At 50.2% G+C, this 18,852-nt stretch overlaps 1 protein-coding gene across 4 annotated transcripts in view; it reads left to right on the forward strand.

The window, feature by feature from the left end:
• The window catches only part of WWP2 (WW domain containing E3 ubiquitin protein ligase 2), a 123,016-nt gene extending 104,394 nt beyond the window's left edge, over window positions 1–18,622 (forward strand). For 3 of the 4 annotated variants that reach the window (XM_006909817.3, XM_025045297.1, XM_015587777.2), the window contains 14 exons: window positions 3,902–3,956; window positions 7,670–7,751; window positions 8,347–8,475; window positions 8,911–8,986; window positions 9,275–9,346; window positions 9,566–9,654; window positions 11,540–11,699; window positions 13,059–13,192; window positions 13,524–13,664; window positions 14,330–14,450; window positions 14,793–14,897; window positions 15,815–15,911; window positions 16,128–16,200; window positions 16,740–18,622. In XM_006909817.3, the coding sequence (XP_006909879.1) occupies window positions 3,902–3,956; window positions 7,670–7,751; window positions 8,347–8,475; window positions 8,911–8,986; window positions 9,275–9,346; window positions 9,566–9,654; window positions 11,540–11,699; window positions 13,059–13,192; window positions 13,524–13,664; window positions 14,330–14,450; window positions 14,793–14,897; window positions 15,815–15,911; window positions 16,128–16,200; window positions 16,740–16,839 (1,434 nt within the window). In that variant the 3' untranslated portion in view covers window positions 16,840–18,622. Of the gene's footprint in view, window positions 1–3,508; window positions 3,803–3,901; window positions 3,957–7,669; window positions 7,752–8,346; window positions 8,476–8,910; window positions 8,987–9,274; window positions 9,347–9,565; window positions 9,655–11,539; window positions 11,700–13,058; window positions 13,193–13,523; window positions 13,665–14,329; window positions 14,451–14,792; window positions 14,898–15,814; window positions 15,912–16,127; window positions 16,201–16,739 lie in introns of those variants that run through there. The other variant, XM_025045298.1, reaches the window with a different exon arrangement.
• The last annotated feature ends 230 nt before the right edge of the window (window positions 18,623–18,852 follow it).

An 18,852-nucleotide genomic window follows, 5' to 3' on the forward strand; every position in this document is an offset into this window, starting at 1 on the left:
AGTGGTTTTGCCTCCTCCTCCTCCCCCCTCCCCTCCTCTTTTGGGGCTGAAACTGATACCTGTTCTTTGCTGCCTTGCAGAGAACACGAAATATAGTTCAAAATGGAAATCAAGGGACTCCAGATCTTAGTCTCCCACAATTCTTTCTTGCTGTCCACCTCAACACAGTTTGTTCGGTCTCTGTCACTGTTCTCTTATTTCTGATATCTCCCTTTTCCCAATGCCTCCAGTGCATATGTTGCTTGTGATCATCATGCACATACTGTGCTGGCCTGTGCGATTTCACCTTGCCCTCTGCTTCATGTTCCCAATGCAGTTCACCGAGGATGCCAGGCCTGGTTGTACACATTGTGTATCGTGACAAGACCCATCTCACAGCCTACTACTATTTCTGTGACACCTTTTCCTTTACTCCCACTTTGGTCCTCTCCTAATAACTGGAGGAGGCATCTAGTGTCAGCAGGACTGAAGCAGAAATCATTCCATGACTCCTAATGTGAGGATGTCAAATTGCATTATCCAGAAACAGACAACTTGGTTCTTACTCTGTAAAGGGTCCCTTGGATTGAATTCTCAAGCACCTGCATTTCGTTCTGCACCCACTGGGTATATCTTTTAAAAAAAAGGAGCCTGCCGTCCACATTATAACCTTTATGCCCTTCCCAGAGCCTTTCCTGCCCTCGGCTGTATTTGCTAGACATTCTTTATTTCTGAGTTTGTATCTTAAAATATTACTAGAACTTAGTGTTTAGTCCCTGAGGGACTTGAACTCACGTGAGCTGTCTGGCTCGTGGCCTGCATCCCAGATCTCCCAATCCAGGGACAGTTACCAGGAAAATTATTCAACACCATTTCTTTCTGTTCCTAGTAATAAAGGAAACTGTCTTGTCTCTTAGAATCACCTGCACATCCTAGGACCTCTTTTCTGACGATAACCACCCCCACACCCCTTTTTCTGGACTTTTCTAGCTGTGCCCCAGGTAACACTTGGGATCTCTCATTTTGGGGACTGTGGTAGAAGAGAAGGGGCAGTTCATTGGTTCATTAGAGATGTGGGGTTTGGGGTTTTGTTTTTTTTGGCCATGATGTGTGGCTTTTACTTTTTCTTTCTCCTTCGCTTCTGTCAACTTCTTTTTCTTATTTTTAAAGTCATACTATGTACATTGGGAAACAAATATCCAAAATAGTCAAGTGCTTTGCTTTAAGTGTAAGAGGTAAAGTCGTTATGAGCATCAGCTTCCATTGACCCCATTTCATGTACTGTTTATAAATCTCTGGTTTCTCTCCCGTCTCTGTTTCCTCTTCTCTCCCCTTCTTCTGGGTTTGGGGGTTGCGGGGGAAGTGGATCTGATAAAATGAGAATAGGAAGATGCCAAAGAAATAAAAAAACCACTTTAACAAGAGAGCTGACATTGTATGAAGTTTATGACATTAAAAAAGGCAAGGATTAAGAAAAGGGCTGATAAATTTTTAAATTTTTCTCCCTGTGCTTTGTATACTAGTCAGAGTTCATTTTGATGAATAGTAGAAACCCACTTGATTAAACTTAAGCAGAAAAGGAATTTATCAAATGGAAATTGGGTAGTTCATAGAATTAACACAATTCCGAAGTACCAAGCTCTGGCAGAAACCTGGGGTAGGCAACACAAAGGAATAGTTTGCATAGATCATCGCCCTGTCCTACTGCCATTAAACACTGATGCTCCAATGCATTTTGGACTCTCTGCAGCAGTGAGGACTCTCCAGCAGCCCCTGTGCTTTCATGCCGGTCCCTACAAGTTCGGGATGGGAGCATCTGATTGGCTGTTCTTAAGTCATGTGCCTTTTTTCTCGATGCTGTGGTATTAGGAAAGGGAATATTTGCCACCTGATAAATATGTTTTTTTGTTTCTAGTTCAGTGCAGATCACAGAGGCTGTCAGTAAAGACTGTTTGGTTGGTTGATTTGTAGAGTTAAACAAAAGATGACCATAAGTCGACTAAAGCCCAGTTGGTACCAGTAGGGAGCTAATTTCCCATCAGAGCCCTGAATCCTTTTTGGTTTATCCACTTATTTCAAAAAAAGACCTGAAGCAGCACATAGTTTTGCACCAAACACTTCCTTTAAATTCTTTAAATGACCTTTTCTATAGTTCTTCCCTTTGGCAAGGACATTGCTACAGCTCAGTACTTATCTCATTGCATCGTATTTCGCTTCTTTATTTGAAATGCATGTGTGTTTTATACGTTAGTTCCTTTACTTATGTTGCTGAATGCTTTTATACATACCGTTCTTATGTATTAACTACAAAGTTGGAGGTACCTGGATTTTATGAGATGCTGCACCCCACCTCCACCCAAACGACCTCCGTGAATCTGGGAGATCTTTTCCAGTAACCATCAGACAAACCTGAGTTGTGGTGGAGATTAAGAGCACGTCCTCCACGTTACGCTGATGGGAATGTGCCCTAAATGAGGACGGCCCAGCTTCCCGCACCTTTCTGCAGTTTCATTCTGCTGGGTAGGAGGCCCTTTGCTGAAAGGGGGCTCTGTCCCATCAAGGAACGAACCTATGGTTTCAAGACTTAAACGTCTTTGTTGGAACTTGCTTTGGAAGAGTTGTTTGTGCTGCCACCTTGGAAAGAAAGTTTCTCTGTCCTTTCAGCCGGGGGTGGAGGGTGGGCTGCGAGAGGGGGTTCATTGGCAGTTGAGTTGCACCAATGTTTTCTCAAGCCCTGACTGAGCTCCATTCATCCTTGTGCCTGTGTGTGGCTCCAGAGGGGCCAGCCAGGCAGCCCGAAGTATGCATTGAGAATTTGATCCCCTAATGTAACGATTAAATTTTAGTAAGTGAAATAAAAATGCTTGAGAGAGAGAGAGAGAGAGAGAGAGAGAGAGAGAGAGAGAGGGAGAGAGAGAGAGAGAAATAAAGCACAGAACAATACTTGTTTTATTTAACTATGAAAAGTTTTTGATAGCACCACCTTCCCCGCAGGATATGAGAGCTCTCAGTCCACTGCAACCCTGCCCCTGGGACCTTGCAGCAGAATTAGGCTGGGGGTTGGGGCGCGCGGGGGGGGGGGCTTTAATGTAAACAGTGACCCTCAAGTCCTGGAATCAGCTCCCCCTTCTTTCTCCTGTCTCCCCTTCTCTCTCGCCACCTCGCCCCCAGCCCCACCTCCCTCCAGCCCAACCTCCCCAGACAGGCACACGCAGAACACTGAGTAACTTCAGGTTTAGGCCAGAGGAGAATAAAGGTGCTTTGTGAAGGGAAGGAAAACATTCCTGGGGGAGGTGAGGGGCCTGGGACCTGAATGTGCCCTCAGTCTGGGCTGTGCACACCACTTCTACTCCCTCTCCCAGCACCCAGGAGGGAGGTGGAGGGATGAGGGCCCAGCCCCCAGCCAGGAAGCTCTGGGCGTGGGCAGGGCTTGTGGGAATGATTTCATTGGAAAGGCCTGTGATATTTTTTCCCCTCCCGTGTGTGGTTCTTGGAGAAAGTTGGAGGTGGTGGTGATTTCAGTCGCCTTGGCCGTCGGGAGCAGGAGCTGAGCAGAGGCACTGGGCTGAGCTCCCCCGGCAGCGCCTTGCTGGCCGTCCGGCTCTGGGCCCTCCTGCCATGCCTGCGGCCGTCCTGCCTCCTCCACGGCCCCAGCCCGCCTTCATCTGCACACCTCTTCCTCCCCTTGGCAACAGTTTCTCTAAAACCCATCTGAGTCTTCAGTGTGCATGGTTCTTTTTCAGTTTTTCTTTTTTGAAAAAGACTTTTGAGAGGAGCAAATGCCACCTAAGGCCCCACTGTCTCCTCTGCAAAGAGCCCAAAGGTGGAAATGAGTTGTTGGCATTTTTATTTTTATCTATCAATTTATTTTTAACCAGCAGCTTTTTAAAAACCTCTGTGTTCTGCTGTTTCTTGTGTTTAGTCTTCGAGTGCTTCAACTGACCATGACCCGCTGGGCCCCCTCCCTCCTGGCTGGGGTAAGTACTGAGTCCTACTTCTGTGCCCTCAGCGGATGCCCGCCACCCTCTGTCTTCTCTCTGTGCATCTCCCTCGCTTTCACCCCTCGGTTTTCCATTTTGCGTCTCTCTAGCTCACTCTCTGGGGGTGCCCAGCCAGAGCAATTGCAGGCTGGGAAGCTGGGAAAGTAATGGGGTTCCCCTGCGCCCTGTAGCATTCACCCATTGTAGTTGAAGGAGGGTGACACTATGAAAGAAGTCCCCGAGTGACTGTGGGACTGTTGGGTTCTGATCCTGACTTTCAAGGTGTCTACCCAACAATCAACCCATCCTATCACTAAGATGTTTGACACCGGCTGATTCCCAAGTGCATTTGTTTCAGGTCTGTGGCCTAGCGATCCGAAGGAGCCACCTTACCAAACCTTTCTTTACAGCTGAGATGTTGGAGGACTTCAGCCTAATTTTGACTAATGAAAGCCACCTTTTTATTTGTGACACAGCTGTGGAAGAGGCCAGAGGGAAGCGAGTTGGGCGCTGGGTGGCGAATCTGTGAAAGTGCATCATTGCTCGTTAATGACACCACACTTGGTTCTCCTTGTCCTTGGCCGCTACCGCTTACCTATTCTAAGTCCTTGGTGTGATTTGCAATAATGAATTTGAGGGATGGACATCAGGTTTAATTTATTGGTTTAATTTATTGAGAGAAATTACGGGCTTTGTGGCTATTCTGGGGATGAGTGACCATTCAAAAGGGTTCATTAGAGATGGTGAGATTCAGTGTACTTGGTGGATTTCTGAGCTCATTCAAGGTTTTCTTCAATAGGCAAGCACCTTTGGGAGCTAAAGAGGGTGGGAATTGGCATGTATCAGGTTTAATTTATTGGTTAGGCCAGCAGAAGACAGTAAATGCTGGTGTAGTGGTGTTCATGGGTGGTATTAAGTTGCGGGGGCGGTGGGGGGTAGTATTCCCCAGAGAAAGTGGAGAAGCTGACAATGATAGGAGGAGCGTCTACTTGGAAAAGTGCAGTTTTAGAGCTGGATCCTCTTGGTGCAGACACAGCTATTCCCTGGTAGTAATTTATGAGGCTGCATCAACTCCATTGGACCTGCAGTGTATCACTTAGTGAATTACCGCTGCATTCCAGAGCCAGGCAGGACCTCCTAGTCCTCCTGGTGGGATATATCCGTTAGGCCTCCACACAGTTCCTGGTTTTCTGCCAGGGAATCCCTTATGCACATAGACGATCCACCTGACTCCCTGAGCCAAGGAAAAGTCATCGCTATCTCAGAGACTGGCAGCTAGTCAAGTGTGAGAGAGTTAAACATGAGATCTCTGGTTCGGCAGGGGAAAACTCATCAGATTAAACAAGAATCTGTAATGTTGTTTGGCAACCAGTAGACATTGACCTAGAGCTGGGGACTCAAAGTTGCTCCTGGCTCTGTGAAGTCAAGTGATTTATTTCTGAACCAGTTCTGCTGAATGATAGTCACCAAGAGCAGCTATAAGGACTTGTAAATAGCCCCCAGAAGCCAAGTGTGAAATATTTGAGATGAGAATAGGAGCCGTGATCAAAGTCAGTGCTGTTTACAAATGATCAGGAAAACACACAAGCGTATAATGGTATGAAACTGAGAAAAAAGAACATCTGGCTGATGGCCAGGGAACCTTCCTAATCAAATCCTTTGGCCTTTGTGTTGGCTTCCCCAGGGCTGTGGCAGGCTCTCTCTCCCCTCCAGAGAGAGTTAACATTGAACAGAAAGATCAGCAAAACCAAACAAGAATTGCCTTCAGCATGAGCCTGCTGTCAAGTCAACTGTGGTGTCCTGCTCAGTCCTGTGTCCCTTTCTTTTCCTTCAGGAAAGACCCATGGTCCTCCTTGAGCACCAGCCTAGGAGTCAGGACGTCTGAGGTTTAGATCCTTATCTCCTTTGCTGTCCTGACCCTGGCATGTGACCAAATGCTTCCGAGTTGATTTCTTCCTGAATGGGGTCGAGGTAGATGCCCTTAGGGACTCTCCCAGCACCCAAACTATGAAATCGTATGCAGCAGAGCAGTTCCAGGACCATAAGAGGCCCCACACACAGGGAGCAGTGCCAGAGACAAGGGTGCAGGCCTCGAACTGGCTGGACAGATCCCCCAGCCTGGTGGTTAGCTTTGGCTTTGGCCCTTGGCAGAGCAGACGTGGAGGATCTAGTTCAAAGCAGAAGCTTCTGGCTGGGAGCGGCCCCTCCTTCCCCTCAGATCCCTCTTGGGAAGCCTGTCTTCTGTGGGACAGTCTCACAGCAGTTCTGAGGTGGTGGCAGCTCTGTAGCAATTCCAGGCTCCCTCTTTTCTTTCTGTCCTTTTTTTTTTGTTTTTAAATTGCCTGTTGTGTAATGGGTACCAGGTAAGGCAGACAGAGACCAGCACTCTCGGACGGTACTAGGAACATTGGAGCCTGATACTTGAGGGGAGAGGGCTGGGCCCCCGCCAGTTCTTTTTTTTTCAGCTTTTAGTTTTTCTGTAGCTTCTTGAACTGATTTTTTTTTCCTTTAATTTCACCCTATCGGAAATGAGGGAGGGCCCTTAGCATCATTTGTTTTTAGGACAGTAACAGATTTGAAGGCTTAGAAGCTTCCTGGGAAAGGGGACCTGCCTGGGGTTCAGAGCCTTGTCCTTAATTTTGCCTGCCTGCCACCCATTTTTCAGCTTTTAGTTTTCCTGTAGCTTCTTGAACTGATTTTTTTTTCCTTTAATTTCACCCTATCGGAAATGAGGGAGGGCCCTTAGCATCATTTGTTTTTAGGACAGTAACAGATTTGAAGGCTTAGAAGCTTCCTGGGAAAGGGGACCTGCCTGGGGTTCAGAGCCTTGTCCTTAATTTTGCCTGCCTGCCACCCAGAGCTGATAGGGTGACCCTTTTAACCTTTATCAAGGTCCAGAATCTCCAGCTAGAGTTGGGTCTGCCCCTGAAGCCCAGACTCCCTCCCTAGAGGACCTGAGCCGGTAAAGGGTATGAAAGTAAAGATTGTCCAGAGGAAATAAGAATGTATGAGCTCCCAAACACTGCCCTGTCTGGAAGCACACACTTAGGTGTACGAACAAGATGGGTGTCAAGTGCCATGGCCCCTGGTATTTATTTGCACATATGCAATGTAGAGGTTTTATGGGATGTGAATTTTAGAACAAAACTTTACCTTTAAGCTGGAGAAAAAAAGATAAAGTAGAGGGTATATAGGCTCTGAGCACTGATCAGAGAGATGTGAGGAAAATGTGGCCCCCCTACAGGCACCTGGGTCATCTGCATCCTGTGGACAGAGCAGTTGCAGGATGAGAGACCAGCTGTCACAGACTTGGTGGGAGTGAGACCAGGGTTGGGAGGCAGCCGTGCCTCCACTTTGCACACAGCTGGATGCAATTAGGCTTTTGGTTTCAGCTGAGCTGCTCCCGCTCCGCGATGCCACACTGCCCCTCTCCCTCCACCGAACCAGCTGACCAAAGACGGTGCTTGATCTTGAGTTGGAAATGTGTCTGTCCCTCCTCCACGCCCCCATAGGGGAAGATTCTCTTTGTCCTTTTTGTTAGTGACAGATGTGTGTGTGAGCCAGGCTTGTGCTGGTTAAACTTCTCTAACAAGTCAGAAACAGGGTCAGAAACTCAGACCCAGTACTTGAGAAGGAGGAGCCAGAGGGGAAAGGGCATGGCTCAGGATGTCTGAATCTGATTGTCCTCTTTTCTTTCTTCTCCCTGGCAGAGAAGAGACAAGACAATGGACGAGTGTATTACGTGAACCATAACACACGCACTACCCAGTGGGAGGACCCTCGTACCCAGGGGTAAGGACACGAGATGGGAGTGGGGCTGGGCCCTGCATAGCTCCAGCATTGGCTATGTGACCTTGGACTGCATTTATCCTCTATGGTCAATGTTCTGGAACCTTCAGCCACACACAAGAGCTTGGAGATCCTCATGATACAGTGTCGGCCTAATGAGAGCTTAAAAGCAGCTCTTTAAGTTGACCTTCCTGGTGGATGGACAGTGGCCTGATGGATTCCTGTGCTGATTGGGCAGGCTGCTGATACGATTTCAGAAGGATTGAGGGACACCCCAAATACCCTAGACTACCCCCAATCCCTAGAAGCTAGTTGGGGACTGGAGCAGTTGGCACGTTAGGATTGCTGATGGCCACTCAGGCCACGGCCATCCACCTAGGGCTAGTTCTTTGGCCTTGGGACAGTAAATGACCTCTCTGCTGCAGAACTGTCTTCATGACTTGGGTGATGCCAGGTGCATTTCCTCAAGGCCCATGCTCAAAGGCTTTGCAGAACCTGGGTGAAAACAGGAAAAAGCACTTTGGTGGTTGTAGCCCCTTAAGCATTGAGGCCCAGAAGGTGAGGCCAGCCCTTAAACTCTCTCTTTCCGTGTTTGCAGGATGATCCAGGAGCCCGCTCTACCCCCAGGGTGGGAGATGAAGTACACCAGCGAGGGGGTGCGCTACTTCGTGGACCACAACACTCGCACCACCACCTTTAAGGATCCTCGCCCGGGGTTTGAGTCAGGGTAAGAACTTTCCAAAGGCGGCAGCATTATTTGTTAGCACAGGCCTGGTTTATTGTGTTCAGCTGCTATTACTGCCCTCTAGTGGCCAGTTTCCATATCACAGTAGCAGGGATGAGGATGGAAGGGCCACCCTGTTTATTCAGAATAACACCAGTGGTCAGTCTCTCTTTCTCTGTCTCTCTCCCTCTCCCTCCCTCCCTCCTTCTTTCTCTCTCTCTCTTAATCTCTCTCTTTAAAGGCAAGAGTCTGGCTTTATTTCTAGTTTTTCTTTTTACTCCTCAAATCTACAGAAGATCTTAATGGTACGTGCTTCCTTTTTTTTATGCCTCACCTTACTTATCTTTAACATAGCACCAACTCTCCTAAGGGCCAACAAGATATGTTGTTAATTTTTGAGAAGTTACACAGGTTCCAGAACATCTTTACTTTTCCCAGGACAAAGCAAGGTTCCCCTGGTGCCTACGACCGAAGTTTTCGGTGGAAGTATCAGCAGTTCCGTTTCCTCTGCCATGTGAGTTCTGGTACTGGGCTCTCGCCTAGAGCTTGGGGTTATGGAGTTTTTTCAGCACGACTTCCCAGCCCAGCAGCAGGCATCAGAATCTGGTCAGTTGGGGGCAGGTCACTTGACTAACCCTGAGCAGTTGTCTGACGTTGTCTCCAGGAAGCCAGCTTCCATTTCTAGAGGCCAGGCTCTCCCCTACTGGCCCAGGGAGATGGGAAAGCCTGTTCATACAGACAGGAGGCCAGACTGAGTAGTGACCCCTTGAGGCCTGATTCAAGGGTTCTTTTTTTTTTTCAGTCAAATGCCCTTCCCAGCCACGTGAAGATCAGCGTTTCCAGGCAGACACTTTTTGAGGATTCTTTCCAGCAGGTTAGAGAATAATCATGGTATCTAAGACCGGAGGCAGGCCGAAGGTTCCCTCTCACCCACCTCGCTTCTATCACATAGCCCGTTAAACACACATGGTAGAGTTTCCGAGGCATGGGCCTTGGTAAGTGGCTTCTGCTGAAAAGCAGGCCTTGGAGTCCCCTGGTTCCCTACCCCCAGCTTGGAGAGCGGCATGCTAGCCATGATGCTCTCTTTCTCCAGATCATGAACATGAAACCCTATGACCTGCGCCGCCGACTGTACATCATCATGCGCGGCGAGGAGGGCCTGGACTATGGAGGCATTGCCAGGTGAGCTTGGCACCCTTGGTAGGCTGCACTGCACCCCACTTCCCTAGGCTGCTGGGCCAATGGCCAGAAAGCTGCCTCCTCCTTGCTCAGATTGATTGCCAGTGCTCTCATCTTCAGGAGTGGGTGCGGGTATGGCCATTCTGAATGGTGCTAAGAGCCGAGTCCTGGGGTCCCTTGCTGAGCTAGGCACTAACCCATTAGTTACTGGGTCATGGGGAGGCTGTGGGCTCCTGGGGGAGGGGCTTGGGACAATGGTTCTTTTACCAACCAATATGTCATTATTTCTGTACTTTAACAACCAGTCCGGCTGCAGCCGTGAGCAGCAGCTAAATATCGGTGCCATGTGGTTGTTCATTAAAATCAGTCCTGGGTTTCTCCTACTCTTAAGGCAGCTGGGGCAGGTTAAGTTAGGTGTCTCAGTATATATGTGACATGTGTAAGCTGTGTCATAATCCAAAGGGCCTTGATCGGTACTCATCTGTGTGTCATGTACACAGGGTCAGTAAAATTAAAATGGCTGTTATAACCGTAAAAAGAAACTAAAGCATTGTCTTGCCCTCACCGCAGTCCTCCTATAAAAGTTAACACTCTCGGGCCAAACATTGCCTTGGACAATGGGCTGACGGGCCCTGGCAGAGAAAAGGAGTGTGTTAGCCTATGGTGACCCTTCAGTTTGCTCACCTCTCATGGATTGGGGACGTCTTCTTGCTTGGTGTTGGGTTAACTTGCTTCTGGTCCTCCGTTCATTGGTGGCATTGCCCTCTGTGTTGGCCCTAGTGGATCGATTGCTCTTTTTCCCATGGTGACCTCCTCTCCAGGCTCTGCTTGGTGGGCTTCTGGTGTCGCTCCCGCCCTGTGTGTGTCTGTCTCTCTGTGTCCTGCCAGTGGTTTTACCCTATGGTAGGTTACGTCATGCTGTTCTACCACAGGGTAGAACCACGGACAGGATACCGGGGCACCCTCTGCATCGAAGAACTCCTCGTCTGCCTGGCCACAAACCGCCCAGCAGCCAAGGACTGGCCCTGCTGGGATGGCCCCCTGCTGGTTTAGCTCAAGCCCAGAAGGACTCTGAATTCTGGCTTGTGGGTTATACTTAGGGTGCAAAGAGATACTAAGGCATGGGTGTTGGTTCAGATGAATGCATGGAAGTATGAGAAAGGGTCTGGCGATGGGGTCTGGGGTAAGGGGAGGGCAAAGTGCAAGGGAAGTGACATACCTGGTGGAAGTGAGGTTTACAATCCATAGACAGCAGAGATCAGAGCTCACGCATCAGGAGCCGAGAACATACTGCCATGTATTCATATTGCGCTGCTTACCTCAGGGTGGGAGCGGTGTGACTACTATTCATACAGCACCTTTGCGAGCTTTAGAGAAAACTGGCCTTTTCAGGACACTTCCATGTTGGAAAATGGTCACAATATTCTGGCTTTATCAGAAAAAAACTGCTTGACTATTTGCAGGAAAGTTATAACGTGCAAATCTACGATATTTTTCCATAGTGCCCTTATGCATTGCATAGCCTGCACAACTGCTTGGTGGCCCCAGGGTGCAAGGAGCCCCCTTGCCATTAGGCGTTCTGGATACCGAATGTAGAGTCCTAGAATGTACCCTGGGAGCCGACATACACATACTCACGCACACGGGTTTTCCTGAGCATCATCCTCAAGTGCAGCTGTTGTCCTGGTTCACCCTATGTCTGACCCCACCCTGTTCACTGACCAGCTGTCAATACAGGTTAGTCTAGGTGCTGATCCTAGTGGGGCCTGACTCGCGTGTACACGTCACTAGACCACGCTGAAGTAGGACGGCAGAGGGGAGTCACACCTCCAGCATGGGAGTGCAGGGAAGGACCCATTAGTCCTGTTTTCTCTCTCTTCTCTCACAGAGAGTGGTTTTTCCTCCTGTCCCACGAGGTGCTCAACCCCATGTACTGTTTATTCGAATACGCCGGGAAGAACAATTACTGCCTGCAGATCAACCCTGCCTCCTCCATCAACCCTGACCACCTCACCTACTTCCGCTTTATTGGCAGGTTCATTGCCATGGTAAGATTCATTGTCATGAGACCTCCAGGGAGGGCAGCAGCCCAGGAGGCCAGACCCTACACTCCAACAGCAGCCCAACTCCCATCCTCACAAAACTCCTAACTAGAAATTCAAAAAACTAGAGAAGTTCAAGAGATGGTTCAGAACTCTCAGTGACCACCCAGGGACGTTGAGAGGGTTTCCACGTGTTGATTCTTGTAGGACTTGTCAAGCGAAACCTAGGGTGCCTGGGTCACAGACTTCACTTAACATTCAATACGTACCATTGAGGGTGTTGGACTGATGGGGCTTAGTGCTACCCTAACCATCTGCTGCTTTCTCTGGGGGCGGGTGTGCCATTGTCTGTCACTAGTGTTTAGGAGTGACCTGCTAAGACACTCAGCCTTCCGGAAGGGGATTTGGAATCTTCACTAGCTTAGCACAGAACCTTGTAGCCTGGTGTGAGATACAGGAGGCATCTGCCAGGAGCAGGGCAAAGTAGGAAAGGGGGAGTCGAATGCAGTATCTGTATTTATCTAGAAATAGGAACACAGTGTGAATAAGGAAGGGAGTCATGTCATATGCAGCCTGTTGAGTGTCTCATGAGAGTGGAGAACCGGGACTGAGGAGGGTGAGTCTGTGGGAGCCACAGTCTCGTTGCTATATTTGGTAATTTGAGATGTTTCACAGCTGACTTCTTTTGCTTCTTCCTGACTTCCTGAGTGTTCCGCCCTGTTCCCCTCTCAGGAGGACCCCGGAGCCCATGACTAAATATGTCCCTTCCCTTGGTCTGGAAGTTCTTGGCCAAGGTGTTGGGCTCAGGAAGTGGGCGCATTCTTCCCAGGTCTAGAGACTCGCCTGGCCCAGCAACCAACAGGACAGGCCAGTAAAACCCTAGACTATTACTCACCACTGGCCCGCCAGCTCTCGCCGTCAACGGCGCCTGCATTATTTTTGGCTGCCTCTGCTGCCCAGTTTGGAGAGTCCATGAGTCAGGGCTGCCACCTGGATCTGTGCTGACTAAGTCTTCTCTGTGAGTGTGGAGCAATCTCTGCTAGAGCAGGAACTCAAGAGGCAGGTGTGTTGGGCAGGCAGCGGGCCCGGAGGTAGGTTCCTAAGCACTCAGCCTTCCAGCTCTGCTTGGTCCCTGTGGTCTGCAGGTGGGATGAATGTCTGTCCCAAGGTCCCAGTCATGACAAACAGTGTTACTTATTTTCCAGACCCTTTCTTTGGGCCCCTGGGGTAGCTAGATGCCAAGGTGCTCTCTGGGACAGAGGACAGGTAGCAGTAACCTGGCTGTGATACAGAGCATCATAGAGCCTGCCTTGGGCAGTGTCCTGGGAAGATCAAACTCCTTTGCTGTGTTTCTTCCCCCCGCAGGCTCTGTACCATGGAAAGTTCATTGACACAGGTTTCACCCTCCCTTTCTACAAGCGGATGCTCAACAAGAGACCAACCCTGAAAGACCTGGAATCCATCGACCCCGAATTCTACAACTCCATCGTCTGGATCAAGTGAGTCCCCTCCCTTGCCCCACATTGGGCAGAGAGGGGTCTCCGCTTGGGGAGTAGGTGCCAATGGCCTTCATTTTCTCAGCCATAGTGGCCCCCGTGCGCTTACCTAGGCTGTATAAGTGCCTGTGGAGATGCAGAGCTTCTAGGTCCCCATAGGGCAGCTCCAGAAATCTCTCCTCGCGTCAGGAATAGGGCCTTTGCTATTGTTCTGTTTTCTAGGCTACTGGTGTGTCTTCTTGTCCCATGGGCACTAAAAATGAGTGATGGAGCAGGATGAAGGGAAGACCCTTCTAAGATAGATATCTTCCCTCTGTGCTCTCGTGCCCCCCAGAGAGAACAACCTAGAAGAGTGTGGCCTAGAGCTGTACTTCATCCAGGACATGGAGATTTTGGGCAAGGTGACAACCCACGAGCTGAAGGAAGGCGGTGAGAGCATCCGTGTGACAGAGGAGAACAAGGAAGAGTACATTATGTGAGTCTCCAGTGCTGGGGAGAGGGGAACAGAGACACAGCCGGCCGCAGAGGAAGGGTTTCTCACTCTTGTCTCTGGGTGCCTCTTCAGCCAGACCCCACCAGGGATGACATGAACCTCCCATTTTGCATGGGCCTTAAATGGCTGCCCATAGTTGGTCATGGGCTGACCAGATTCAGGGTTGCCAGAGCCAGGGGCCTCTGTTACAGCTCCTGTTTGCTCCTGTTCTTCCTACGTGGTAGACTGCAAGACCACAGGCCGAATTTCTTTGAAGAGGCATGAAACTTAGAGGTCTTCCTCTTCTTTCTTCTAATAGAGGATTTCTGTGTCCCCTGTGCTTGAATCCACTATGTTACGTGTGTTTGTGTGCACATTGTGTGCATTCTTCAGGTCTCTTGGTTCAGTCTTTTAAACTCCACAAGTCTGAGGCTCAGTTGGCGATGGTGGGAGGAGGAGGAGGAAGAGATTTCAAAGACTCACATATCTCCAGCTTGCTGTGGGGTTAGAGGCTCTGCTCTGGGGCCGGCAGCAGCCTGGGCCTCGCTGTGCTAGAAGTTGAGTCTCAGCTGATTCCTTGCTGCCTTGTGACAGTGGCCTCATAGCAGGCCCTGAGCTGCACCTGGCAGTGGTCTCGGGCTCCACTGACAGCTAGTCTTTGGTTTTAGGCTGCTGACTGACTGGCGTTTCACCCGGGGCGTGGAAGAGCAGACTAAGGCCTTCCTGGATGGCTTCAACGAGGTGGTCCCTCTGGAGTGGTTGCGCTACTTTGATGAGAAAGAGCTGGAGGTGAGAGCTAAGGTTGTCGGGACCTTGAGCCCCTGCCTCTGGAGCAGTCCTTTCCTTTGATAGCCTCACTGCGGACCTACAGAAACTCCCAGTAAAACCCCATACTCCCAGCATTCGGTAGTAGGCAAATAACTTGGATTTGGGTCCTCACGCCCACCCCTCCCCAGACCCTTGTTCGAGGGGGTCCATGTTCAAGATTTGTATTATTCATATTATTAAAAATGCCATCAGAAATGGTTGACAGTGTTTGGGGTGGTGCCATCTTCCAGCAACTGGGCAAAGCTCTGCATCCTGGTGGAGTGGGGGCTGGTGCTAGGTAGCTGACACCCTTTTCCTCTGCAGCTGATGCTGTGCGGCATGCAGGAAATAGACATGAGCGACTGGCAGAAGAACACCATCTACCGGCACTATACCAAGAACAGCAAGCAGATCCAGTGGTTTTGGCAGGTGGGTCCTGGTGCCGGCCCCTGCCAGGTCAGGGCAAGGGTCTTGGTAGGGACGTTATAACAGTCCACCAATGGAAACGAGAGCTGATTAGATTTCAATCTCACGGGCTCTTGTGTTATCACTCCCCCATCTTTGACGCTCTCCTCACCTACCCCAGCTTGCAAAAGGAGATAAGAAACCCAACCTTGGGACAAACCGATCTATTGTAGCTGGGCTGTGGCCAGTGCCTTTGACAGGAGCATCAGTGGTCAGCTGGGGTCAGCTCTAAATGCCCGTGTGCGGCAGGGGAGCCCACAGAGAGGAAGGAATGCTCCCGCAGGTCGTGTGGTTTCCTTCCAGCCCGGTGGGATGGGAAAACACATGGTTGGCTCCAGGGAAACAAAATGAGCTCATCATCCTGGATGTAATGAATTGGTTCCTTTGTATGTGTGGGTCTTGTCATTATGAAGTATAGCAAACATGGAAAAAGAGAATATCTGTAAATTTTTTGGTTGAAGTGAATTTGCATACTATAAAATTCACATGTTAAGCATTTTAAAGTATAAGATCCAGTGGTTTTTATAGTGGTTTTTCACAATATTGTGCAACCATTACAACTGTCTGCTTCCAGAGCAGTTCGTCTCCCCAAAAAGAAACCTGTATATTTTTAAAAAGCAGAACTTGGCTGGGGAGAGAATACCTGGCCTGAGGTACCCCAGAGACAGACAGATATCCCATGGACTGGTGGGAAAGTTCTGCAAACACCATCTCTTGGTGCGGCTTCGGGGTTTCCCAGCTTGGTGGCTGTTGTACCCACCCATCCCGGGCTTTGTTATCAGCCCCAAAGAGGGGCCATGGCTGACCAGAGAGTTACAAGTCAGGGTGAAGTGCTGGGCCAGAGGGATCACCTGACTCCACCTTGACTTTCGGAGTTGCAGGTGGTGAAGGAGATGGACAATGAGAAGAGTATCCGGCTGCTACAGTTCGTTACTGGGACCTGCCGCCTGCCTGTCGGGGGTTTTGCTGAACTCATTGGTGTGTTTTCCTTTGCCCTGTGGCACCTTGGGGTGGGGGTGAGGACAGTTCAGAGGGAAGGCAAGACCTAGTGTCTTCCCAGAAGCAAGTCAGCGGGAAGGGAGTGAGCTGTGGCTTATGCCTCTGGGGCTGAGCCATCTGAGGGTGGTGCTGGAGCATTTTGACTTAGGAAGGAATGGTTCTGTTACATACCATGTGTTTTATTTTGGATAACAGGTAGCAATGGACCACAGAAGTTTTGCATTGACAAGGTTGGCAAGGAAACCTGGCTGCCCAGAAGCCATACCTGGTAAGCCTGCTGATTTTAGTGGGAGGTGGCTGGAACCTGATGGACCAGATGAGCACCTAAGAGCAGCCCAGTGGGCAGAGTGGCTTCGGGACCTTGACTCCAGCAACTTTCATGTGGCTCTGGGGTGTTGGGTTGGAGACGAGGAGCTGTGGCGTACCCAGGCTACCTTTGTCTGGGCCTCTGGTCTATTGGGAATTGTGACAGCAAGTATGTACCCTGATGGCCACACTAGGTATTAAATATTAAACATTAGTATTCCAGTGGGCAAAGAGCTGCTGCCCTGAGTGCCCTCCTACCCGAATCCCCACTTCCTCAGCTGCCTGAACCATCTCCTAACCCCTCTATGGTCCAGGAACCTGAAGCATTAAGGCCTGACGAAGCAGGGTCCTTGAGGACCCTGTTTCAGCATCTCGCCAGCTAGTTGGCATTGTGGTTGTGCCATAGCCGTGTGAACTTTTGATTGTCTCAGCCAGGCAGGGGTCAGGCTATTAAAGCCCTGACCTTCCCATGCAGACTGTACTATTCCCCTCTCTCAACAGTTTCAACCGTTTGGATCTCCCACCATACAAGAGCTACGAACAACTGAAAGAGAAGCTGCTGTATGCCATCGAGGAGACAGAGGGCTTTGGACAGGAGTAACCGACGCTGTCCCCTCCCATTCCCCCAGCACACATGTAGTCATGAGTCCTCCCTGCCTGAGAGGCCGCTGGCCGCAGCCCCTGGGAGGCCCTCCCCACAAATGGTGGCCCTGCATGGGACCTCACTGTCATCAGCCAGTGGCAGCAGAGTCTGACGTCAAGAGGCCCTGCTCAACCCTCCCTCATACCCACTGGTGGCAGTCTGGAATAAAGGCCCCAGTTACCGTGGCCTCATTACCCATCACAGTCTGGAGAGCAAACCTGCAAAGCTCACCCTCCTTCTCCCCTAAGACCAACCCAAGGTGTGCATGAGTGTGCAAGGAGGGTGCCTGTGTGGAAGGGCTGCAGCAGAAGCCCCAAGCCTTCCAGGGGAGTTAGGTGAGGAGACTAGCCACTTTGGGTAGCTGTCTGGGCTAAGAAATCCCCGAGTCTTTGCCAGTAAAAGAGGTTCTGTTTTAAATAGAAGTTTTCCAGTGATTTGTATAAAATGAAGGTCTGAGAGAGCTTTTCCCACACTCAGAGCTCTGGATCAAGGCTGTTTTGCTTCCTCCCGTAGCAAGCCCCAGCCATGGGGGCTGAGCTGCAAGGCCCCTCTCCACTCAGGGCTGGCCAGTTCATTCTTCCCAGCCAATAAAGGGTTGTCAGCTGCTTGGATGTCAGTGAGATGGAAACAGCAAACTCAGAATTTCTTTTCCCTTTACATAAACTTGAAGCATTTCGTGTGTAGGGTTCCTTTGTGTTCTTGGTATGCTGCTGTCCCTTTCTGTCAAGGAGCTGGTGTATCAGGTGTTGCTGAGACCTTGAGAGACCCAGCATCATTAGTCCAAGAATTTCTCAAACAGCTACTCCTCTTAGGAACTTGCTCAGCAGTTCTGCGAGCTCAGACAGGCCTGACCTGGCAGCTCGGCTTCACAGTGGCCTCATCCCCGAGCCTTGACAGAGAAGGGGGTGTGCCCTGGTGCCAGCCCAACCTTGCCGCCTTTGATAGAGGAGAACTCCCTTTGCTAGGTGTAGTCATCTGGGTTCTAGACCTCTAGGCGGACCTGTTAGTCCCTTGTTAAGAATGAAGTATGTCCTGGCCACCCCAGAGTGTGTTTATTTTGCCTAGAAGCAAGGCTTTGTCTGCACACAGGAAAAGATGCTCGTGGAGGCCAGCAGAAGGGCCTCTGCTGCACAGAGTCTGACTTGATTTCGGAGCCCCTCCTAGGCTCTGCTGTGGGCTTCTGCCGTGTATTGAGTCCTTCAGGACGAACACAGTCCTGTGGGATGCTGGAAAGGTGATTGTTGTGAACTCCCTGGTCCAGGTCTCCAGGGTTCTATCACCGAGCATCAGCTGCAGACTACTCCAGCTTCCTAGGACCCCAGGCAGGCCCTTAGACCAGCCATGGGCCTTCTGAGGACAGTCTCACGTTCCCGGATCCTCGTCCTTCCCCCCGGCCTGTGGAGGGACAGCCCGCTACTGTGTTGGGTGTGTCTATTTGGGTGGCTCAGCTCATTGCAGCTCAGCCTTTTTTCTCCCCGGAGTTGTTTGCTGTGCTTCCCTGAAGCGTCTCGGCATGTTGGGTCGGGGTGCAAGCTGCCATGTGGGGTTTGGAAGCCTCGGGCTCACATGTGTTCAGAGTATGTTCATGTGCGCATGTGTGTATGTACATGTATATAACTGAGGTGTGTCTGTAAGGAATGTCCTTTGGTAGCTTTGGGTTGGTTACCAGATTGTTTTGTAACGCCCAACCTCTTGCCTCGGTATTGCCAGTCTCTTGTGCAATAAACAATCAGCAGCTGTGGGTGGTGTTGGCGTGTTGTCTCCAAAATCATAGGAGGCCTCTGGGCCGCACAGACCCTCCAGGCCTGAACGGGGCCGGAAGTTCCATGACCTTGCTGGTTTTGAGACGCGCGTGCGTTATTAACCAAGACAGCCACACTGCTGATTGGCAGCTGAGTCCTGGTCCTGGAATCACCGGCTTCAGCCGTTGGTCATTTGCCTCACTGCAGCCTTTCGCCCTCACAGGCCTAG

This window comes from Pteropus alecto, unplaced genomic scaffold, assembly GCF_000325575.1.
Source record: "Pteropus alecto unplaced genomic scaffold, ASM32557v1 scaffold42, whole genome shotgun sequence".
Classification (NCBI taxonomy): Eukaryota; Metazoa; Chordata; class Mammalia; order Chiroptera; family Pteropodidae; genus Pteropus; species Pteropus alecto.